This window comes from Xenopus tropicalis, chromosome 2 (assembly GCF_000004195.4).
Source record: "Xenopus tropicalis strain Nigerian chromosome 2, UCB_Xtro_10.0, whole genome shotgun sequence".
NCBI lineage: Eukaryota > Metazoa > Chordata > Amphibia > Anura > Pipidae > Xenopus > Xenopus tropicalis.
In genome coordinates this window covers 122,509,869-122,530,080 of record NC_030678.2, presented here as the reverse complement: position 1 = coordinate 122,530,080, position 20,212 = coordinate 122,509,869, and the positions used below count along the sequence as shown (strand labels likewise).

The 20,212-nt window shown below is 37.4% G+C and overlaps 1 protein-coding gene across 1 annotated transcript in view; it reads right to left on the bottom strand.

Annotated features, from left to right (window-relative positions):
* Nucleotides 1-12,922: 12,922 nt before the first annotated feature.
* Nucleotides 12,923-20,212, bottom strand: part of abcc4 (ATP binding cassette subfamily C member 4) — a 139,993-nt gene continuing 132,703 nt past the window's right edge. Inside the window, exons 30-31 of the mRNA XM_002939283.5 lie at nt 15,846-15,980; nt 12,923-13,965 (exon numbers count right to left, since the gene is read on the bottom strand). Coding sequence (XP_002939329.2) covers nt 13,876-13,965; nt 15,846-15,980 — 225 coding nt within the window. The 3' untranslated portion in view covers nt 12,923-13,875. The remainder of the gene's footprint in view (nt 13,966-15,845; nt 15,981-20,212) is intronic.

Sequence of the window (20,212 nt, the reverse complement as noted above, 5' to 3'; positions counted from 1 at the left end):
TTGTTACAATTAATTAAATCTTAGTTGGGATCAAGTACAAGGTTCTGTTTTATTATTACAGGAAAAAAAGAAAATCATTTTTAAAAATTAGACTTATTTGCTTTAAATAAAGTCTGTGGGTGATGGTCTTCCTGTAACCTGAAGCTTTCTGGATAACTTGTTTGCGGATAACAGATCCTATACCTATAATAGGATTTTTAGTCAGATCAAGCTGGAGAAAAACTTTCAACAACAATTTCACTGGAAAGTATGCTGTAATTCTTTATAATTATGGGGAAATGAGACTAAATATTCAAAGCAGAAGCACATCTGAAATATTTTAGAAAAAAATAGATTTTTATTAAGAAGAAAGGAAAATCTACAGGAGATTGTGGGAAAAATAATCCCAGGGACCTGATAACAGCCTTCCTAGCTTGAAGGTAAGATAAGAGAGTCGCTGCCACGGGCATTGGTTTAATGCACTGGGAAATCCTGCTGGGGCTGGCCATATGGTAATGTGCGGTTGGCAAGAAGGGCTTTTTTACTGGCTTTCTACTACTTGTAATAGGAGACTAATTAAACGTAAAATACTGCGATAATTGTTTTCTTTGTGCATTTCCAACACCCACATGAAGCCATTTTTTCCATTGACTATTAAATGGCAATTTTGCTTGTTAATATCTTTTTCGGGTCAAGGTGAGGCAAGTACTGCAATGCACAACAGGCCTGACTGGCACTAAAAGGGTAGATCCATTTGGGTAAGTTATAATAATAAAATGCAGTGTTTGTCTTCCTAGGCCTGCTCTAAAGAGGTAATATGATGCTTCAGAGGAAAACTCTTATCGGCTGCTTATTATGATTTCTCTGGCAGTAGAGAAATAGAGTTTATATTTACAGCTCTCCCTGCAGACGCCTTCATTTCAGCTCGATGACAATAACTTACTAGTGAGCGAAACTATTTGCAGCTGTTATTAACCGTCTTTCAAAACAGAATACTGCCTCTCTAATTACAGCATAATAGGCGCCTGCAAAGAGAACAAGTGCTTTCTCATCAAAAATTGGGTTTGTTTGTATACGTTTCATGTTGTTTTGTATTATTCAGCACTTTAGGCAGAAGGAAGCACTAATTAGATGGCATGGCCTGGCATGTACCTATCATTCTCATTCCAGCTTCATGCCTTGTTTTTCAGGTCTCCCCAAAATTGTGCATTGTCACCTTATGCAAATGTATGACTGTTTTGAAAAATAGCAAATATAGTAGTGGTCGTGTCTGATTGTTGGCAAGGTACAATGTACAAAAAAGTACCTGTGGGTGCAGGTCTTTGTGCCCTGAGATAGTATTGATCGTTACTCATAAATACAGCATTGCCATAAATTCTGCAGTACTACATTCAAGAGGGGCAGCCCAGGGAAGGCCAAGTTAGTGTGGGATGCAGTGTGAGATGCAGAGAAGATCAATGCCTCAAATTTAAGTGCTTAGTAGATGAACACACCTAGTGGTGCTCCAGCAGTACAGGGTATTGGTAAATAACCCCAAATGTTTTCCATAGCTAGATTAAAATGATTTTCAAATGTGCACTACAGGTGCTCTACAGGTTGTCTCACCCCATTCACATATGCACAGCCTTCAGCATATATTGTATGTAGCGGATATTAAAGAGGCACACAGAATTGCAACCTGTTTTGTACATGATATTCTATCCCACCACATAAGGATAATCGATAGTATTTTTGGTGAGTGGACTGCTGCTATGACTTTGTGGCATTAAATGTTATAATGTTACATATTTTAAAGGAAACACTAAATAAATAGCTGCTTAAAATGAAAGAACTCACAATCTGAACCTTGATAAGTCCCCCTTCCATAGTGTAGGAGACCTTGTAACAATGCTTTGGCTATTATACTATCTTAGATTATAGTGCAAGCCAACTACAAAAGCCATAAATGGGTGAGGATGAGAAAACAATCCATATAGCTTTAGCTAGTATATTATTTATAGAATTGTTAGAGCTGCTAAATATACTGTGCAGCTTTTAAAGAGTTAAACACGAATAACAGAGATCTAAGAAGAAAACAAAAGCCAGACAACAGTTGACGTGGCTTTTATTTCATGCATATTTTCATGCATGAGTCAAACTGTGAGCGGAAACCATGTAATACATGTATATTTTTCTCTAGTCAGTGCCGGGAATCGCCGTAGCGGCTCTCTTGGTTCCAGCTTCTATATCCTTCTACATGTCATGATGAGTTTACCATTCTGTTTTGTGCATGCATTTCTGCACTACTCGATGTATTTTGAGTTTTATCATATTTATTTGGTTAGTTTATAAGCACAGACAGTTAAGAGTATTTATGACTTGCCCTTCACAGCTTTTGGCAGGGGCTTCTTACCTATTTATTTTCTGACAGTATTTTGCTGCTTCTAAGGTGCTGTCTATTGAGGTAATGAAGCAAGTGCCTCTCCTGTTCTATTACAGCTACTTGAAGTGCTTCCTTTTCTTGCTGGATGGAGCCTTTTTAGATTTCCTGTAATAAGAGATGATGTTATCATAATGTAACACATGCATATATTGGGAGCAAGCTGTAGGTTTGGGTAAGTTATTAGGACATCAGTGTATAATTGAGTGGTCTGTCAGTAATTCAATACAGGAAAAGTCTTCAGTGCTGTTTCAGAATTCTCAGGACTATAGCTGTCAATAACGGTCTAAATCAGAGCATGATTCACTCCAGACAGATTAACTGTGTCATTGATAAAGTCCTCTCCAGGGTGTGACACTCAGTACAGAACTTGGTAAAGCGTATGTCTTGGAATTACAGTATTATAACAGGGCCCAGCTCTTAGATCAGTATGGTCAGGCATGGCTTTTTGCAGTGACTTATATAGAAAGCTTAACCAGAGAGGTACATTGCAAGAAAATACAGTATTATAGTAAAACTCATTTATCAGTTTCTTATGTCTTGCTAAAATATGATTTCCCTGTAAGCATTATTTCTGCAGCATTTAATGTGAACAGTTGTATAAGTTCAGTAGACTTTTTACACATCTTTATTTAAAAATACACTTAACATTAAGGGGGCTGTATTATATTGATATTTCCTATGCCTGAATATAGTCATCAAGTTATATATTTTTTTTAGGATTTCTATATGGGGATAAAATTGTAAAATATGCATGGCTACAAGGATGGTTGGATTTTGTACAATTTGGCCATCCACACATATGTAGGAGTGGTCCATAGGTGTACAAGTCTATCTCAAAGGTAGCTGTGGTTCCTTGGATTTCCTCATTTGAAAATGCCTGGAAGCAAACTGAATTTTCAATTTTCATTGAAACTATCTCTGAGGTGCCATACATAGACTTATAGTCAGGCAGCATGGTTGGAAGCTACCAAACAGCTCTAGAAAATATGATCATGTAAGGCTACTTCTACACACAAGATTTAGAATAAACCTAGACATGACAAGGGGACTCCTCAATTGACCCTTCGCCTTGAAGCACCCCCCTGAACCCCCTTGTTACATATCTCAATGAAACACCAGGAGACAGAGGTGGAGAAAATGGCCACAGCATTTATTCACATTTTATCAAATAAATAGGACCTTGCCAGCCTAACCCAAGGCAATATTCTAAAGCCATAATTCCATAAGAGGTCTTGAATGAGTATTAGACTGCCTCTACCTACAGAGAGGATGGCCCCAAACTCTGCTACCAGCAGGAGCTGCATTACCAACCATGAGAGAAGTTCAGCAGCCCTGCTGCCGGTCCTGGATCTGCAGTGTCTCGATGATAGGAAATCCAAGCAGGCTGTCACCTAGCACAAGCAGTAGTAGCGTCTGTATCTATCAATCCACCGTGCAGTCACAGGAGAGAACCTCCTTTCTCCCTCTGCTAAAATGACCTGTGCAGTACTCTGGCAAGGTCCTACCGCTGCTGTGACAAATAAAACTTAAAATATATTATCATATATTCACTATTTTGATCCAGAGGAAGGCAAAAAACCCAACCTGAAGCTAGTGCCAATTATGCCTCAAAAGGGGAAAAAATTCCTTCCTGACCCCCTGGGCGATCGGAAACATTCCCTGGATCAAGAAATCGTTGTTAACATGAATTAAACACAAAGCTGACTCTCAAGTTTATACCATATAAAGATACAGAAAGCACAATATTGCATTCAGGTAAAATTCCACATTCAGTTATTAATAGATAATATGAAAACCAAAAGAAGAGAAACTCCTGACATTTCTCAAAATATGCAAAAAGAGGGAGGGTGGGTGGGATGTTTCTACCTGCTCAGAAGATAAGGAAGTGAGTGCTTTTCTGACATCACATCCCTCTCTTTCTCCGCCCCTCCCCAGGCCAGCCTTCTCCTGCCTTAACTCTTTCCTTCTCACCTAATCACAGTTGCACCTGGTTCTGCCAGTCTCTAAAAATAAACCAGTGTAATCTGGCTGCTGGTTATTCGGATCCCTTGTCATGCAGCCCCTACGCTTATATCTCCAGGGCTTTCCTTTCCTCTTGCTGGAAAAACGTAATGGGGTCATTTATGTCCACAAGTACAGCAAGCACAATTTAGAGCACAATAAAAAAAAAACATTTTTTTTTCGTCCCCAAAATGCAGAATTCCAGCGCCATTGTGGTTGCAAGAGGGCATTGTGCCTGTTGCAATTCTGTTGCACCTGATGCAGTAACCAATGCATCAAAATGAATGCAATCGTGCTCGCAATACACTATATATCAGATGCAATTGGGCTGAATGTTTTACAAATTTCTTTGGCGTGATTTCTAGTGATGTGTGCACTTGTTAGAAGCCAGGGAACCCTGGAGCTACCATGGCAGTAGTTAATATGCACAAAAGAGGGGAAATTGTTTACAAAAATGTTTGTACTCACTAGTATAGCTTGAAAATTTCCATTTGCCATGGTAGCAAAGCAAGCAAATTTGTTCCTAAAAAACAAGCCATGTGGCTATATGAATTATGCAATTTTAAACTAAAATAAATGGCAAGACGTGATTCTGTCGTCACAACAAAAATGTGATATTGTGGAAAGTTGTGTGGTTTTTGGTAAAATGTTTTACTTTGCTGCTGGAAACTTATTGGTGCTTTTATGTTTGCCCGGAGGATTCTATTACATAGTATTCATAACTATTTCTGTATTCCTTCTGGAAAACCACAAATGTCCAACTTTCTTTGTAGCACATATTCTTGATATTGTTTTTAGTATCCACAACACAAAGCAGGATGGATCCTTAAAGCTCACCATACATCCCCGTTAGCCTTACTGCCTGGCCATCTAGGCATGTATGATAGGGGAAGATGTTCGGATCCATAATGTTGCTGTCTGGTGGTCTGAGGATTATGTGTGCTGGTGGAAAATTTCCATTAGCTGGCTGAAAGCTAGTTAAAAAGAGACTCTGCGGCTCCCCTTGACTTCCTGCTGTTAAAATCGTTCAGGCACTTGACCCAAGGGCATACACTCCTGTGGTCCAATCTGCTAGATACCATGATAGCAAAAAGGATAAGGCAAAGTAAATAGGTGCCTGAACTTGAGAACTGTGCAAATATCTTGAAATCTGAACCTCTGTCTCAAAAACAGTGCACTTTTAACACTAAGGGGCACATTTACTAATCCTTTTACTAATATCGTATTGGCGATCCGAAATTTTCGTACCGAACAATTGTAAACAGCGGTAAAACCTTTCCGATTTTTTCGTTCAAACGTCCGAAAAAGTCATGCGGCGTACGAAAACGTCGTGCGGCGTACGAAAAAGTCCTGTGGACGCCCGAAAAAATCGACGAAATTATGCTCGGAGCATTCGCATGAACGCTCGAGCATTCGTGCTTTTGTAAATGTGCCCCTAAAGCTTGTGTCAAAGTAAATATTAAAATAGAAACATCAATTATTTGCTCACAGTATCCCTTTAAATTTAGAATATTTTTTCCGAGAATGAGTTTTTTCATGTTTTGATTATGTACCACATTTGGAGGACTGATATGAAAACAGAATGAAAACCATAGGAAATACTAAATTGCATAATCAAATCTAAGTGCATTTGGGCCAACGATTAAACCTGGGCAGGGGGAATAATTCATAAATCCTGTGCGGTCAGTAAATCCTCCAATATGGAATTTGGTCCATTCTTCTTTATGTGTTTGCGGCCACTTATTGCTGTCATAGAGCCAGTAAATTATTGTAATTGTTCTGTGACGAATCCAAGCATTTTGCAGGAGGGCAAAGGCTGCCAAAGTACAGGCAGTGACCGCTAAAAACTTCACAACAACTAGCCTGTGCCTATGCACATATAGTATAAACCATGAATTTGCGTTTACCTGTGAAAAGAAGGTAACTCAGATGTATATGATACTCTTTTTGAAAGTCCTTTGATCCCAAAGAAAGATACGTTTTTCAGCAAAGCATGCTGTCTTCTTTATAGGCATTTTTAATTTAAGGGCTGTGACACACGGGGAGATTAGTCGCCACGTGACAAATCTTCCTTGTCGTGGGCGACTAATCTCCCCGAAATGCCATCCCACTGGCTAGAATGTAAATCGCTGGTGGGATGGCATACACGGTGGCGCGATTTGCCAAAATCACCAGTAGCCTTGAGAGAAAACTTCCGCGAATTCAGCAAATCGGTGCATTTCAGGGGGGATTAGTCTCCTGCGACAAGGAAGATTTATCGTGCAGTGACTAGTCTTCCTGTGTGTCAAAGCCCTAAGGGCTCTGGCACACGGGGAGATTAGTCGCCCGCGGCAAAACTCCCTGTTCGCGGGCGACTAATCTCCCCGAGTTGCCTTCCCCCTGCCATCCCACCAGTGAACATGTAAGTCGCCGGCGTGATGGCAGACGCGGCGGTGCGATTTCGCGCAAATGTGTGCCAGAGCCCTAAGGCAGCCGTGTTTGTCTTTAGGCAAATGAAATATTAAAATTTAGCTCTGTACCATAGCAGCATTGCATTAGGACTCTGGGCAGACAAGATGTATCCCACTGATAAGGCAGAAGAGGTGATTGTATCTGTAAATACACTTTGAAAACAAACAGGATCTGAGACTTTCTGATTACTTCCAGCTAAGAGCCAAATAAGCGCTTATGAGTACATACGAGTACATACAAGTGTTTCTAACTGAGTTCCCATGTGGTGGGGTTCTACTGCTTTCCACCGCAGGGGAGAGCAGAATAAAACGCAGCCCATAACACAGGCGCGTGCTGAATGCAGGTGGAACGCAACATGCTTTCTTAGAGAGACAAATACAGAGACAAGAGAAACCAATCATTAGCTTCATTTACATAACCTAGATTCTATTATTTAGGAAGAGCCACTCAAAAATGGAGTGACACATATTTATCAAGCTGAGAAAAAGTTTATTTCTGTATTTACAGAAACTAACTTTTGTACTGAATTAATGGCTTGTGTGGTGTTTCAAGTGAAATATTGCTTTTTAAGGTACTGTGAGACTGCTTGTTTTACATGACCTTAAAGTAAATAACAGTGGTATTACTTACATCTCAATCATCTCAAAGAACAGCTAATTGTCCTTTTGGATGAAAGGAACAAACTCTGGATTTATTTGAAACACTTGTTACCCAATGAACACCAGACTTTTTGACAAAGCTTATGCAAGTCAACACTCTGCGCTGCAGGTTCCCCGACTGTTGGGCCATTCCAGCCTTTTGTTATTTAACACACAGTACACAAACTGAGAAAAATATCTTTATGTTGTTTTTTTGCTGTATACATTTACAAAAGTTATATTTTGCTTCCTGTTTAAACATGGAAAGTAATTAAAGAGATTAAAAGTAATAATAGAAGCACAAAAAACAATTATACAAATTCTGTAGGCAACAGCATAGCCAGCCTTCCTCCTAAAGGGGCACTTAATGGGCAAGATAAGGTATGAAGAACATGGATCTAAACCATAAACTTTATAAACAGTATTGATAAGGATTACATTTCATTTGGGAACACAAACTGAAAGACCACAGATAAACTGGGAATAACATTTCATGAGTATTTTCTACATAGACAGAACAGTGTGCGGTGACAGCACATTTCACACTGATATATACTGATGTGTACATATATAATTAATCATACATACAAAAGCAGATACATCAGTTTTGTAATAATTCCCAGCAGGTCCCACCAGTATCTCTGTACGAAACTGCTCCATGATTCTCCACCCTTGCTGGATCTATGCAGGAGTGGAAATCCTGGCTGTTTGTTGCCTGCAGTCCCAATATGTATACCAGGGATCCCCAACCTTTCTTACTTGTGAGCCACAGTCAGATGTAAAAAGACTTGGAGAGCAACACAAGCATCATAAAAGTTAATGGAGGTGCCAAATAAGGGCTAAGATTGGCTATTAGGTAGCCTCTATGCACACTCAGCTTACAGGAGGCTTTATTTGGTAGCAAATCTTGTTTTTATGCAACCAAAACTTGCCACCAAGTCAGGAATTCAAAAATAACTACATGATTTGGGGGCACTGAGAGCAACATCCAAGGGGTTAGTGAGCAACATGTTGCCCCCGAGCCACTGATTGGGGATTTTTATTTTATGTATTTCAGAATAAAATATTTTAGTATATATTTTAAGTAGGCTATATTTGGCCCTTCATTTTTTCTACAGCTCCCAGACTGCTCAAGGACTCTTCCAATCCCTTTGTTCAACATAATTTCAATGGAATCCAGCCCTTGAATATGCATTATCAGAAATAATCAGCCCAATACATCTTAAAAACTGACCCGTACTGTAAAGAGGATGCATTGAAAAAGTCAGGGTATCACACCTGGAGTATCGGCACAAGGGGGGAACCAGTAAACTGAGATTTCCGCTCTTGCATAGTCCTGCACAGGAGACGAAGATTGGAGCAGCATGGCAGATAAATACAAGTGGAACTTACTGGGCATGTGTATATAAAAGCTTTAAAGGGGACCAGTCACCTTATGACATAATTCAAATTCCCTTTCTATCATGTTAGTTGAGCAGAATAAACTCTACTTACCCTACATAAATTATATAAATCTTGTTTCCCTTAGTCTTGCAAGTACACAATCACAGCAAGCAGACAGCTGCCATTTTGTAAACACTGTTATTAAGGGGTATATTTATCATGCTGTGTAAAAAGTGTAGTGAAGCATTACCGGTGATGTTGGCCAGGGAAACCAAATACAATTAGATTTCAACAGTAAGAAAACCAAAGCAAAGCATCTGATTGGCTGCTATGAGCAACATCACCAGTAATGTTTTTGACAGCTCAGATTTTTAAATGCTTTTCATGCTTAATTTGCAAAGGACTATTTTTATACAGCTTTTTATGTGTGGGTGATAGGTCCCCTTTACCGGCTTTCTCTATATAAATAATAAAATATATGTGTATATTTAATAGCAGTGTGACATGCACTGTGACAATGTGCTCGATTTCTATATCTTATGTAGGTGGTACTGAAAGGTGTATGGTGAGTTGCAGCATCACTGCACTATTTGAATAGATTGGTCCTGAGATTGCATTGGTTTTTACATTTTTGTCTAGGTAATTTGGTGTATAGCGTGTGGTGCAGACTTGAGAAACTTAGTATTAAGTATTAGTATCAGGACAGTATTAAATGTCCTTCTTTAAACAGTAAAGGACCCATTTATTATGCTGAGAAAAAATATGCGACAAAATCCACCACACATTACCAGGATTCACAGTATAAATAAACCTTAATTTTTTAATGAATTTTTCTTCCGCTGCAATTTACGTAAAGTAGTGGTGTAAAATCTGGCATTCGGAAATTTGCTATTTATTTTACACAGCTCTTTACACCATTTTTTTTGGAGAATTTAGTTTTACACAGCATAATAAGTAGACCCCACCACTGGCTATTCACATCACTCTATTGAGAGGGAACAGATGGTATTTTCACAAAGACTCACTTTGGACTATTCAATTTTATTTGCAGTTAGCAATTTGAGGATAGTAGCTTATTTTATCCTATCTGCCTGTGAATTAATTAGTTTTGTTTACGTTGGCACTATAACACTTTATGGTGGTAAGCTGGTAAGCAAAGTTGTAATGTCTGCTTAAGGATTCTTCTAGTACAGTACTTCTGTCACCATATTTAGTGAGAAAGCTGGTGCACTGAATTTACAGAAGGCACTTTAATAATGTAAGATAAATAACACCAGGCACTTTATAAACTTCTGTACAGGTATACTGCAAATAAGTGTGATTAGTTAGCAACAAGTAGTTGCACAGCAACTGAAGAGTGAGATCCTCCAAAAAGTGTGTGAGAAATTTGTAAATTTGTATCTCCTACTGTAAAATAAAATGAAATTATAAGTCACTCAGGAGTTACTATATAAAAGTCACGCAACTTTCAATGAGTCATGTGTGAAATTACACCACTGAGCACAAAATACCACGTAAAAGGATATAATTTACAGGATATTCAAGGTCCTTTTTATTATTAAGTATTTAGTGGCACACTAAAGCCGCTGCTCTCCTTCTCTACCTAGTGGTGTTGAAGCAGTAGTATTGGTGTTCTACACCTACTCACAGAGCGAGCTACAGTTGTGTGTTACAAGCACAGCACTAACTTCACTCATTCACAATATAGCACAATGCTTGGGATTTGCAGCCGTAACTCTGTTAGTGGGTGAAACTGGTACATATTGTGCATAGACGTCACATTTTCTCTCTTTACTTTCATTCTAAGCATCAGCAGCTTAGAATTGCAAACTCTCCTCTTGCCCTCTCCTGAGTTGCATTCTGTATTTAGAGCACGCCAAGATCTGCACAGCTAAGCATGTAGGCACAATCTCTCCCAAAATAACTGACCTGAATTGAGATCTGCGGGATGGGTTACCCAATGCCAAAAAATAGAAAAACAGTACAAAGGCTGGTGAAAGGAATGGATATTTAACAACTATTAAAATCCTTTGAGAATTTTAATAGATTATATTTAAAGTATTAAATGTGCATAATAGCATATTTAAATACTGATGTCATGATAATTTAACCGCAGAGTATGAGAGGTGTTAATGGTTTTATTTTTTACACTGTGGCCACATATAATTGTGGGAGCCCTATAATCAGAGCTGTTACCAAACACATAATAAGGGCATGTATGTACACATCCCGCTGTGTAGCTTTAATTTATTCACTTTTATATTGCTTTTCTAGGCTTCTGGCACAAAGGAGCTACATGAGATATGGTTGGGCAGGGTAAAATATCAATTAAAAGAATATAAATTCTCAAAATCATTCATTTTAATACAAGTTTTTTAGGGAGGAGACCGCACAACAGGAAAGGAAGCACCTAGGAAGTGTGATCGACCATACCTGAAGCAGCAGTACATTAGCCCTATAACAGCTAACATAAATATTAATAAATATTATGTAGCAGTGCTTTAAAAATCTATCAGTATTTGTAACCATTAAAAGAAACTTGCTTATATGCAAGCATTAAAAAGGGGCTCAGTTAGCATTACAGCTACACTATGCCAGGATGCTCCCTCCAGATAGCAGTGCAGTCTTTTTTTTAATTACTGATATAATAACACTAAAAAAGTTACCTATAGGTCATGCTGATCGTTTTTCGCTGATAGGGCTGCTTTTGTAAGTAATTGTTACTTGGAGTTCCTAAACTTGACTGTTTTGCCAACCTGACTGTCCCTTCTTAACCTGTCAGTTATAGCTTCTAATGCTAACGGCCTCCTGCTGCACAAATATGGCAGTCCCCTCATAGAGGAACATGGGGGATCAGATAAGTAATGTAAGAATCAGGCTAATACTTTTCATGCAAAATTATAAAAAGCATGTAAAGGCAATATTATAGATGTAATTTCTGGTTCTGGTATAAGTATCTCTTTAAGAATAATAACGCTTTCCCCCTTTTTTTTCAAGTCACAACACTGAGGCAGCTTTGAAGGGGTACCCTATCCTGAGAAGATATACACCCTTGCAGGGTAAAATGGAGTGCATATTTAACATCATTATATAAAGACACATTTCAGCTGCTATACCTGACAGAAATTGGTTCTTCACAAAGCTTAGGCATACTGCTACTCTGATACAGTGTTAGTTAACAGCTTAAAATACTAACACTAAGCAGAAGTGATAAGCTACTGCCTTATTTACAACACAACAAAATTCTTAATCATTTTTTAAACAGTCACTAGTAAACACTAGAAAGGCATGTTTTTATTATGCTTAAAATGGTTTGGCAGTTAAACTCAGTAACCTAGGAATAAGAAATAGAAAAATGTCCCTCAGAAAGTCAGAGTTGCTAATTATCTAGGTCCATTCTGCTGTAATGTGCTCTGTAGTGAAATAGGCAATCTTTAGTTACAGAACTAAATCTCCCTAACTAGTTACGTTAAGTAGAAGTATTATGAGAATTTCAATTCTCCAGCAGTGCTTAAGGCTCTCTATGACAGAGCTTTAGTATTAAAGTACAGTAACCACTATATTGGAGGGCTTATAAAATTACACGTGTAGATGCTTTTTAGCAAAGCATTGTTTTAGACAATAAGTAGGATTTTCTTGTCCTACATGCAATAAACTAAAGTGTACAAACATACTGACCATAAATTCTACATCAAATAAGTTCCAGTATTTTTACAGGTTAGAGATGCTACACATAATTGTAATAATTGACAAAAATGGGTACAACAGACAAAAGTTTATTTTGCAAATACAGGTATGGGACCCGTTATCCAGAATGCTTGGGACCAAGGGTATTCCAAATAAGAGGTCTTTCCGTAATTTGGATCTTCAACCTTAAGTCTACTAAAAAATAAATAAAACATTAATTAAGCCAAATAGGATTGTTTTGCATTCAGTTAGGATTATTTATATCTTAGTTGGGATCAATTACAAGGTGCTGTTTTATTATTACAGAGAAAAAGGAAATCAGTTTTAAAATTCTGAATTATTTGGATAAAATGGAGTCTATAGGAGACAGGCTTTCCTTAATTCTGAGCTTTCTGGATAACGGATTTCTGGATAAGGGATCCCATACCTGTACTTTGGTATCAGTAGCTTTATCTAACGAAATATTTATGGAGATTTGGTACCCAAAACAACACCCCAGTCTGAGGAGAAAAAAACTTTTCTCATAATTAAATTCCATTTTTATCCCATAGACTTCAACAGAGAGATAAACATTGATATTATTTTTTTTCACTGCATCTGGATCTATATGAAAATCTTGAATTGAATTAGGAAATAAACTTTTCTTATCAAACTGAATCTGGCCCATTGTGTGAATTCCACTAAATGAAAGCAATATGACTTTTGAATTCTAGTTAGATTTGTTATATTAGTAAAATGTATTTGTTAAAAAGATATAGACACCACCTTTGAAAATTATAACGGATGCAGAAATGCAATACCTGGAAGATGACCCTGATATGGCTATATATATATATGGATATATTTTGCCTAAATTACTCTATTTTTGGACATAGAACAGCCTGTAAATATGACTCTTCATGAAACACCAGAAGCCAAGCTGCCATACAAAATAATGACTTCTCATGCTCTCAGGGCAGTATTGAAAACACTGCATTTTTTAAAACACTGCATTTTTGGAAATATAAAGTTCCACCTCCAGGACAATCGGGTTCTGGCGATTGCTCTTCTGTATCAGAGGTGGATGTCTATATCTTTTTTATCAAACCCATTTTACTAATATAACTAATCTAACTAGACTCTGAAAGTCAGAGTTTGTGTGCCAGTTCTCAGTGCTGATCTGGCACTGCAGTAAGGGCATTCATAAGAATTCTGACATTGTATAGAGACATGGTGTGGAGAGTCAGCAGAGAACTGGAGAAAACTTGATAAGTGGGCCTTGTGTTAGGTGCTAAACAGAGTCCATAACTAAAATCTTGTACCCATGGGCAAAAATCACAAAGCAGTTTCAAAAATAATAAATGGCTCGTTGTTGTCTCTTGTGCTGTTTTTGGTGTTTTCTTGATGGATTTTTTTCAAGTATACCTGAAACAAAAGGATTGTGTTAGTAACATTCAAAACCACCTGTACAGGTCTAACCTCTATCAACCCCCAACAACCCCCTGCCCCCCAACAAAGAGATATTTCATCTCTACTGGATACAGAAAATCCACTGAATGCATTGCTGTTACTCCGAGAGAATTAATTGCCAATCTAATCTAGCGTGCACTCTCTTTTGCACTGATTCGATGCAAGCCGTGACCACATTACTCTGATAAGCCCGAATCACTTTACTAACTGAAAACGGGCAGATAAATTAAACAAGGTGACAAAAGCTTGGGGAATCTGGAGTCAGCAAAAAGATTTCTCATTTTCACACATAAAATGAGCACAATAAAGGTGGATGTTAATATCAGGTTGTAATCCCTATATTTTACCAACTGTGATTGACAAGCATTGAAAGTTCAAGGTACATATATTTGAAGTATCACACAGTTTAATTTGTACTACAGAGCAGTTAGAATGCCCATAGAAATGTGATCTATGGATAGTGTACCACAATAATGAAACCAGAAGGAAAAGCTTTAACAAAGACTCATCCAAGCAACTTCTTTTAAATGTAAGATGATACCAAATAATAGAGGAGTTTTTCTGCCATGCTTTTTAGTCGCTGAATTCTACAGCTTTCTAGCTTGAGTTGAGAGAGATACAGGAATCCTGATAAATGTATAATCAGAATATAAAGGAAAGGAAATGCTGTCAAGTTTCTCTGTTCCACAATCACCATTTTTAGGAGCTGTATCATATCTCTGTTCTTTGACAGATGCGCATAACAAAATGAAATAATGTCAAGACTTGTGTGCTGTTATCAGGACTGTGTATGGGGGAAAATAGCAGCTTCAAATGCAATTTTATTTTCTCAGCATATCAGTGTGAAAAGTTTTGTAGGAGCCTTTCAAAAAGGAAAATGCAATCTTCAAAAGCTGACATCTGTCATGAGTTGACCAAAAATAAATGTACACTGTCCTGAAAATATGTTTACAATATTTGTATAGAGAACTGCAGAAAAATGACAGATTTTTGTAACGGTCAAAATAAAATTGTTGCAACATAGTCTGCAAGTTGTTCTGAGTTATTCTAAGAAGAATGCACACTAAGCAAAATACAGAAATTATGAGAGTGTATTGGTTATGTTCACTTTCAGACATAGCCACTAATTAAGAATATAGAAACCCAGAGGTTTCTCTTCCATAAAACAATCTGTTCTGAACCAGTTGAATAGCCTGACTTAGGGAAAGTGCTTATTCTGCATTTTTGCACAAATCTTATATTCAGCTGGCTAAGAACAAATGAATACAAGTGTTTTTGGTATGTTGTTGTCCTTAGGCAGAAGCTTTTCCTGCAGGTGATAAAACACTTATGGGGTTTTGTAATGATAGAATTTACTGGTCATCTGTTTAAAAGCAATCGTCTTATTAGTTGGTATGGGTTACTGCTACTAGGCAACCCTACAGCCTTTTATTACATATGGGGCTTAGAGTGCCATTGTGCTCAATGTTCAGTTCTGTTAAAAAAACCAGACATCTACACAAGAATGGTTGTTTTTTAGGCTAAGGTCCCACGAAGCATGGGCATATTGTCACCCTGTGCTTATCCAGAGGCCGACAATACGTCCGTGTGACCTTGCCCTTATGTAGCATCTGTCGAGCCATCTTAATTTTGTATTTATTGTGTCTGAATTTCTTTGTGTCGTATTGATCAAAGCACTTGTAACAAGGTATGTTCCATTTAATACATTAATGAGTGACAAAATGTGAGCAAAATGTACTGTAATTACAATAATCCATGAAAGTATAATAGCTGTATGTTTCAGTTCTAACTGATGAAACATAATAAGGGCACATATTCCGAACAATAATATATACCTGTTTGGCTGCTTCATTTAAAGCAGTTGCTTCAGCCTTTCCTACTTGTTGCACCATCTTGTAGAAAAGGCTTTCTTTGTTTTGTAGCAAAAGATATGGCTCATCATATTCCTTAACTCTTCCAGCATCCAGCACCTATGACAGCAGAACCACTGTTATATACTGCAAATTTTTATGTAAGCTACTGATTATAGACAAACTTTATGCAAACAGTTCATTTCAATTGGAATGAATTACATAACAGAAATGAAGCACTACATTACATAATTTAACCAATGATCAGAGTTCTTCATATAGCTCACATCTCCAAGTGTTTCATTGTGATCATTTTTGTGAGTAAAGGCAGCCTTCCTAATAACTGCATTTCAATTTCTTTATTTTACAATGGCAGGCTATGTTCCAACAGAGGTAAATCTTTATATTTTTTATATTGAACTAGTTTTCTGCAGAGACATATTTCGCACAGTAAGTCATTACAGACTTAATAACATACATTTAAACCTAAAGCAGTTACTACAAGGAATTCAGGAGCCCTTAGTGTGTTATATTAGCATTGCCTAGCCTCAAGGTCCATCAATTTAGGCTCTGTCTCTGAATCTGCAAATCATAATAAAAGTTTATTCTAATATAAATATTTCTCTTAAAAGTACAAGAACACCATACTCTTCATACCACAAAACAAAGTGGATGTATTTGGTGTAACACAAACCCATTTACCCTGTGTGTTTTAATTTTCGGTAAGCGCTCTTTTCATAATTTCGATCTTTCTACTTAAAGTCTGCTAAAAAACATTTTAACATTAAATAAACATTAAATTGGATTAAATGGGATTGCATTAAGGATTAATCATATCTTAGTTAAGGTCAATGTCCCAGGGAATGCACTGATTATTAAATCAGCTGGAAATCAATAGAAAAATAGTTTTTTGCAGACCCTTCTGCTTAGGTTGGCCTTCCTATATTGTTTAGCTTTCTTCCCTATGAATTACATTGCAATCAAACATAATTTTTACCAGCCTGGCTAGTAAAATACTGGGCAGATGGTAACCCTACTGTCCTTGCCGGGAATAGCCAGTTGAATATTAGTTTAACCTACATTCAATATACTGTCTCACATGTACTACACCAATGTAGAATGTATATGTTTCAGCTTAATTTGCACTGCATGAGTGTGACAGTATTAATGGTACCTTGCCTGTCCCTTACCTTCCATCCTGTAATAATAAAGTAGATGTTAGGAGCATTTAAAGCCTGCAACATTATAATATTTAATCAAGATAATCCAGCAGTATTGGTAAAGAATGTCAAAAACAGTTTTAAAAATGAAAACTAATATTCTTTTAATTATAAGAAAAGTGAAAAAAGTGAAAGTATAAGTATGTAATACACATGGCTCTATATAGCTTCAAAACACATTTGGATTTTAGAGTTTTGGGTTTTCATTGACTTCCTTAAAACTCTACAAATATTTGCACAACTGGGAAATTCTATTCATCATTTACATCTGCTGAAGGCTAGGGATGAAACCTAATTCCAGTAATATGATTCACGTCAGTGTTTCATTTGCCTTTCTACACACAAATATATCTAGGAAAAAGCAGGTAAACTGCTCCAATGGTTTTACAGCCTACAGTGACATAAGCTTAAGTTGAATTCATAGCAATCTGTAATTTAAGACAGTGAATCACATACAATGCAGTTTTCTTTAAAGCACTTGAAAGTAATTTGATCTATTTAATCTGTCCACACAATAATTAAGACATCCTACAATTTGACATTCCTATTTAGTAAAGCTAAATTTTTAATGGCCTTTTCCCCCTTTTATATGTCTTTTCCAGAATGCATTCATTTGACTCTTTCATTACATATTTCCTGCTTGTTCAACATTTCCAAAAAAATCAGTATATAAGAAGTCATCCTTAAATTTCAGATTTGTTCTCATTTCAGTTTAAAACAATTTAAAGACCTTACAATCCGTTTATGCCTAATGCAAACTTGGCCTCTAATCTACGGGGGTTTATCTATTAAACAGGAATCTGCTACTAATTGCTTTGGCTTTCTATCTACTTTTGCTTACAACAAAAATATTTTGTAAGTGTCAATTAAGGGTGAAGACACACAGAGCTACTTAGTAGCAGCTACTTGTCACGGCTACTAAATGCCAGAAAATACCCTTCCATACACAATAATAAGAATTGCCTCTGCTAAAACACACGTAGAAACAATTATCAGTAAATGATCAGCATTGCTTATTTCTGTAGCCATAACAAGTACCTACTACTAGTAGCTCTGTGTGTCTTCACCCTTAAAGAGGACGTGTGCTCAATACATGTGTTAATAAGCAAAGTTTTGCAGCCAGCCGCACAACCCAGTGCATACCTCTCCCTTTAATAATTTTCAATAGGTATTATAAATGTTAAGCTTCCCAAGGCACTATATTTTACTGGCACTTTATGGTAAGTATATGTGTTTTAGCATATTTATCTGCAACTTTGCAAATAAATACTGCAATTATGTATGTATGTATGTATGTATATCTTTATTTATAAAGCACTACTTACAGTGGTGTGAAAAACTATCTGATTTCTTATTCTTTTGCATGTTTGTCACACAAAATGTTTCTGATCATCAAACACATTTAACTATTAGTCAAAGATAACACAAGTAAACACAAAATGCAGTTTTTAAATGAGGGTTTTTATTATTTAGGGGAGAAAAAAATCCAAACCTACATGGCCCTGTGTGAAAAATTGCCCCCTGAACCTAATAACTGGTTGGGCCACCCTTAGCAGCAATAACTGCAATCAAGCGTTTGCGATAACTTGCAACTAGTCTTTTACAGCGCTCTGGAGGAATTTTGGCCCACTCATCTTTGCAGAATTGTTGTAATTCAGCTTTATTTGAGGGTTTTCTAGCATGAACCGCCTTTTTAAGGTCATGCCACAACATCAATAGGATTCAGGTCAGGACTTTGACTAGGCCTCTCCAAAGTCTTCATTTTGTTTTTCTTCAGCCATTCGGAGGTGGATTTGCTGGTGTGTTTTGGGTTCATTGTCCTGCTGCAGCACCCAAGATCGCTTCAGCTTGAGTTGACGAACAGATGGCCGGACATTCTCCTTCAGGATTTTTTGTAGACAGTAGAATTCATGGTTCCATCTATCACAGCAAGCCTTCCAGGTCCTGAAGCAGCAAAACAACCCCAGACCATCACACTACCACCACCATATTTACTGTTGGTATGATGTTCTTTTTCTGAAATGCTGTGTTACTTTACGCCAGATGTAACGGGACACGCACCTTCCAAAAAGTTTCAACTTTTGTCTCGTCGGTCCACAAGGTATTTCCCAAAAGTCTTGGCAATCATTGAGATGTTTTTAGCAAAATTGAGACGAGCCTTAATGTTCTTTTTGCTTAAAAGTGGTTGCGCCTTGGAAATCTGCCATGCAGGCCGTTTTTGCCCAGTCTCTTTCTTATGGTGGAGTCGTGAACACTGACCTTAATTGAGGCAAGTGAGGCCTGCAGTTCTTAGATGTTGTCCTGGGGTCCTTTTGTGGCCTCTCGGATGAGTTGTCTCTGCGCTCTTGGGGTAATTTTGGTCGGCCGGCCACTCCTGGGAAGGTTCACCATTGTTCCATGTTTTTGCCATTTGTGGATAATGGCTCTCACTGTGGTTCGCTGAGTCCCAAAGCTTTAGAAATGGCTTTATAACCTTTACCAGACTGATAGATCTCAATGACTTTTGTTCTCATTTGTTCCTGAATTTCTTTGATCTTGGCATGATGTCTAGCTTTTGAGGTGCTTTTGGTCTACTTCTCTGTGTCAGGTAGCTCCTATTTAAGTGATTTCTTGATTGAAACAGGTGTGGCAGTAATCAGGCCTGGGGGTGACTACAGAAATTGAACTCAGGTGTGATAAACCACAGTTAATTTATTTTTTAACAAGGGGGGCAATCACTTTTTCACACAGGGCCATGTAGATTTGGAGTTTTTTTTCTCCATTAATAACGTAAACCTTCATTTAAAAACTGCATTTTGTGTTCAATTATGTTATCTTTGACTAATAGTTAACGGTTTTTGATGAGCAGAAACATTTAAGTGTGACAAACATGCAAAAGGGGGGTTAAAGATAATGGATAAATACAAAGTACACCAATAAATACAAATAAATACAAGGTACAGTTGCAATAAGAGTCAGAAACACAAGATGAAGGAGGTCCCTGCCCCGTAGAGCTTACAATCTATATGGGAGGGGTAACTAACAGACACAAATGGGCAAATGTAAGTGCTGTAGGTCACAGTGGTTGACATTACAGTATAATTATTAAGAAGCACTTTATTTTTATTTTTTTGCAACATGCACTAAGGATTT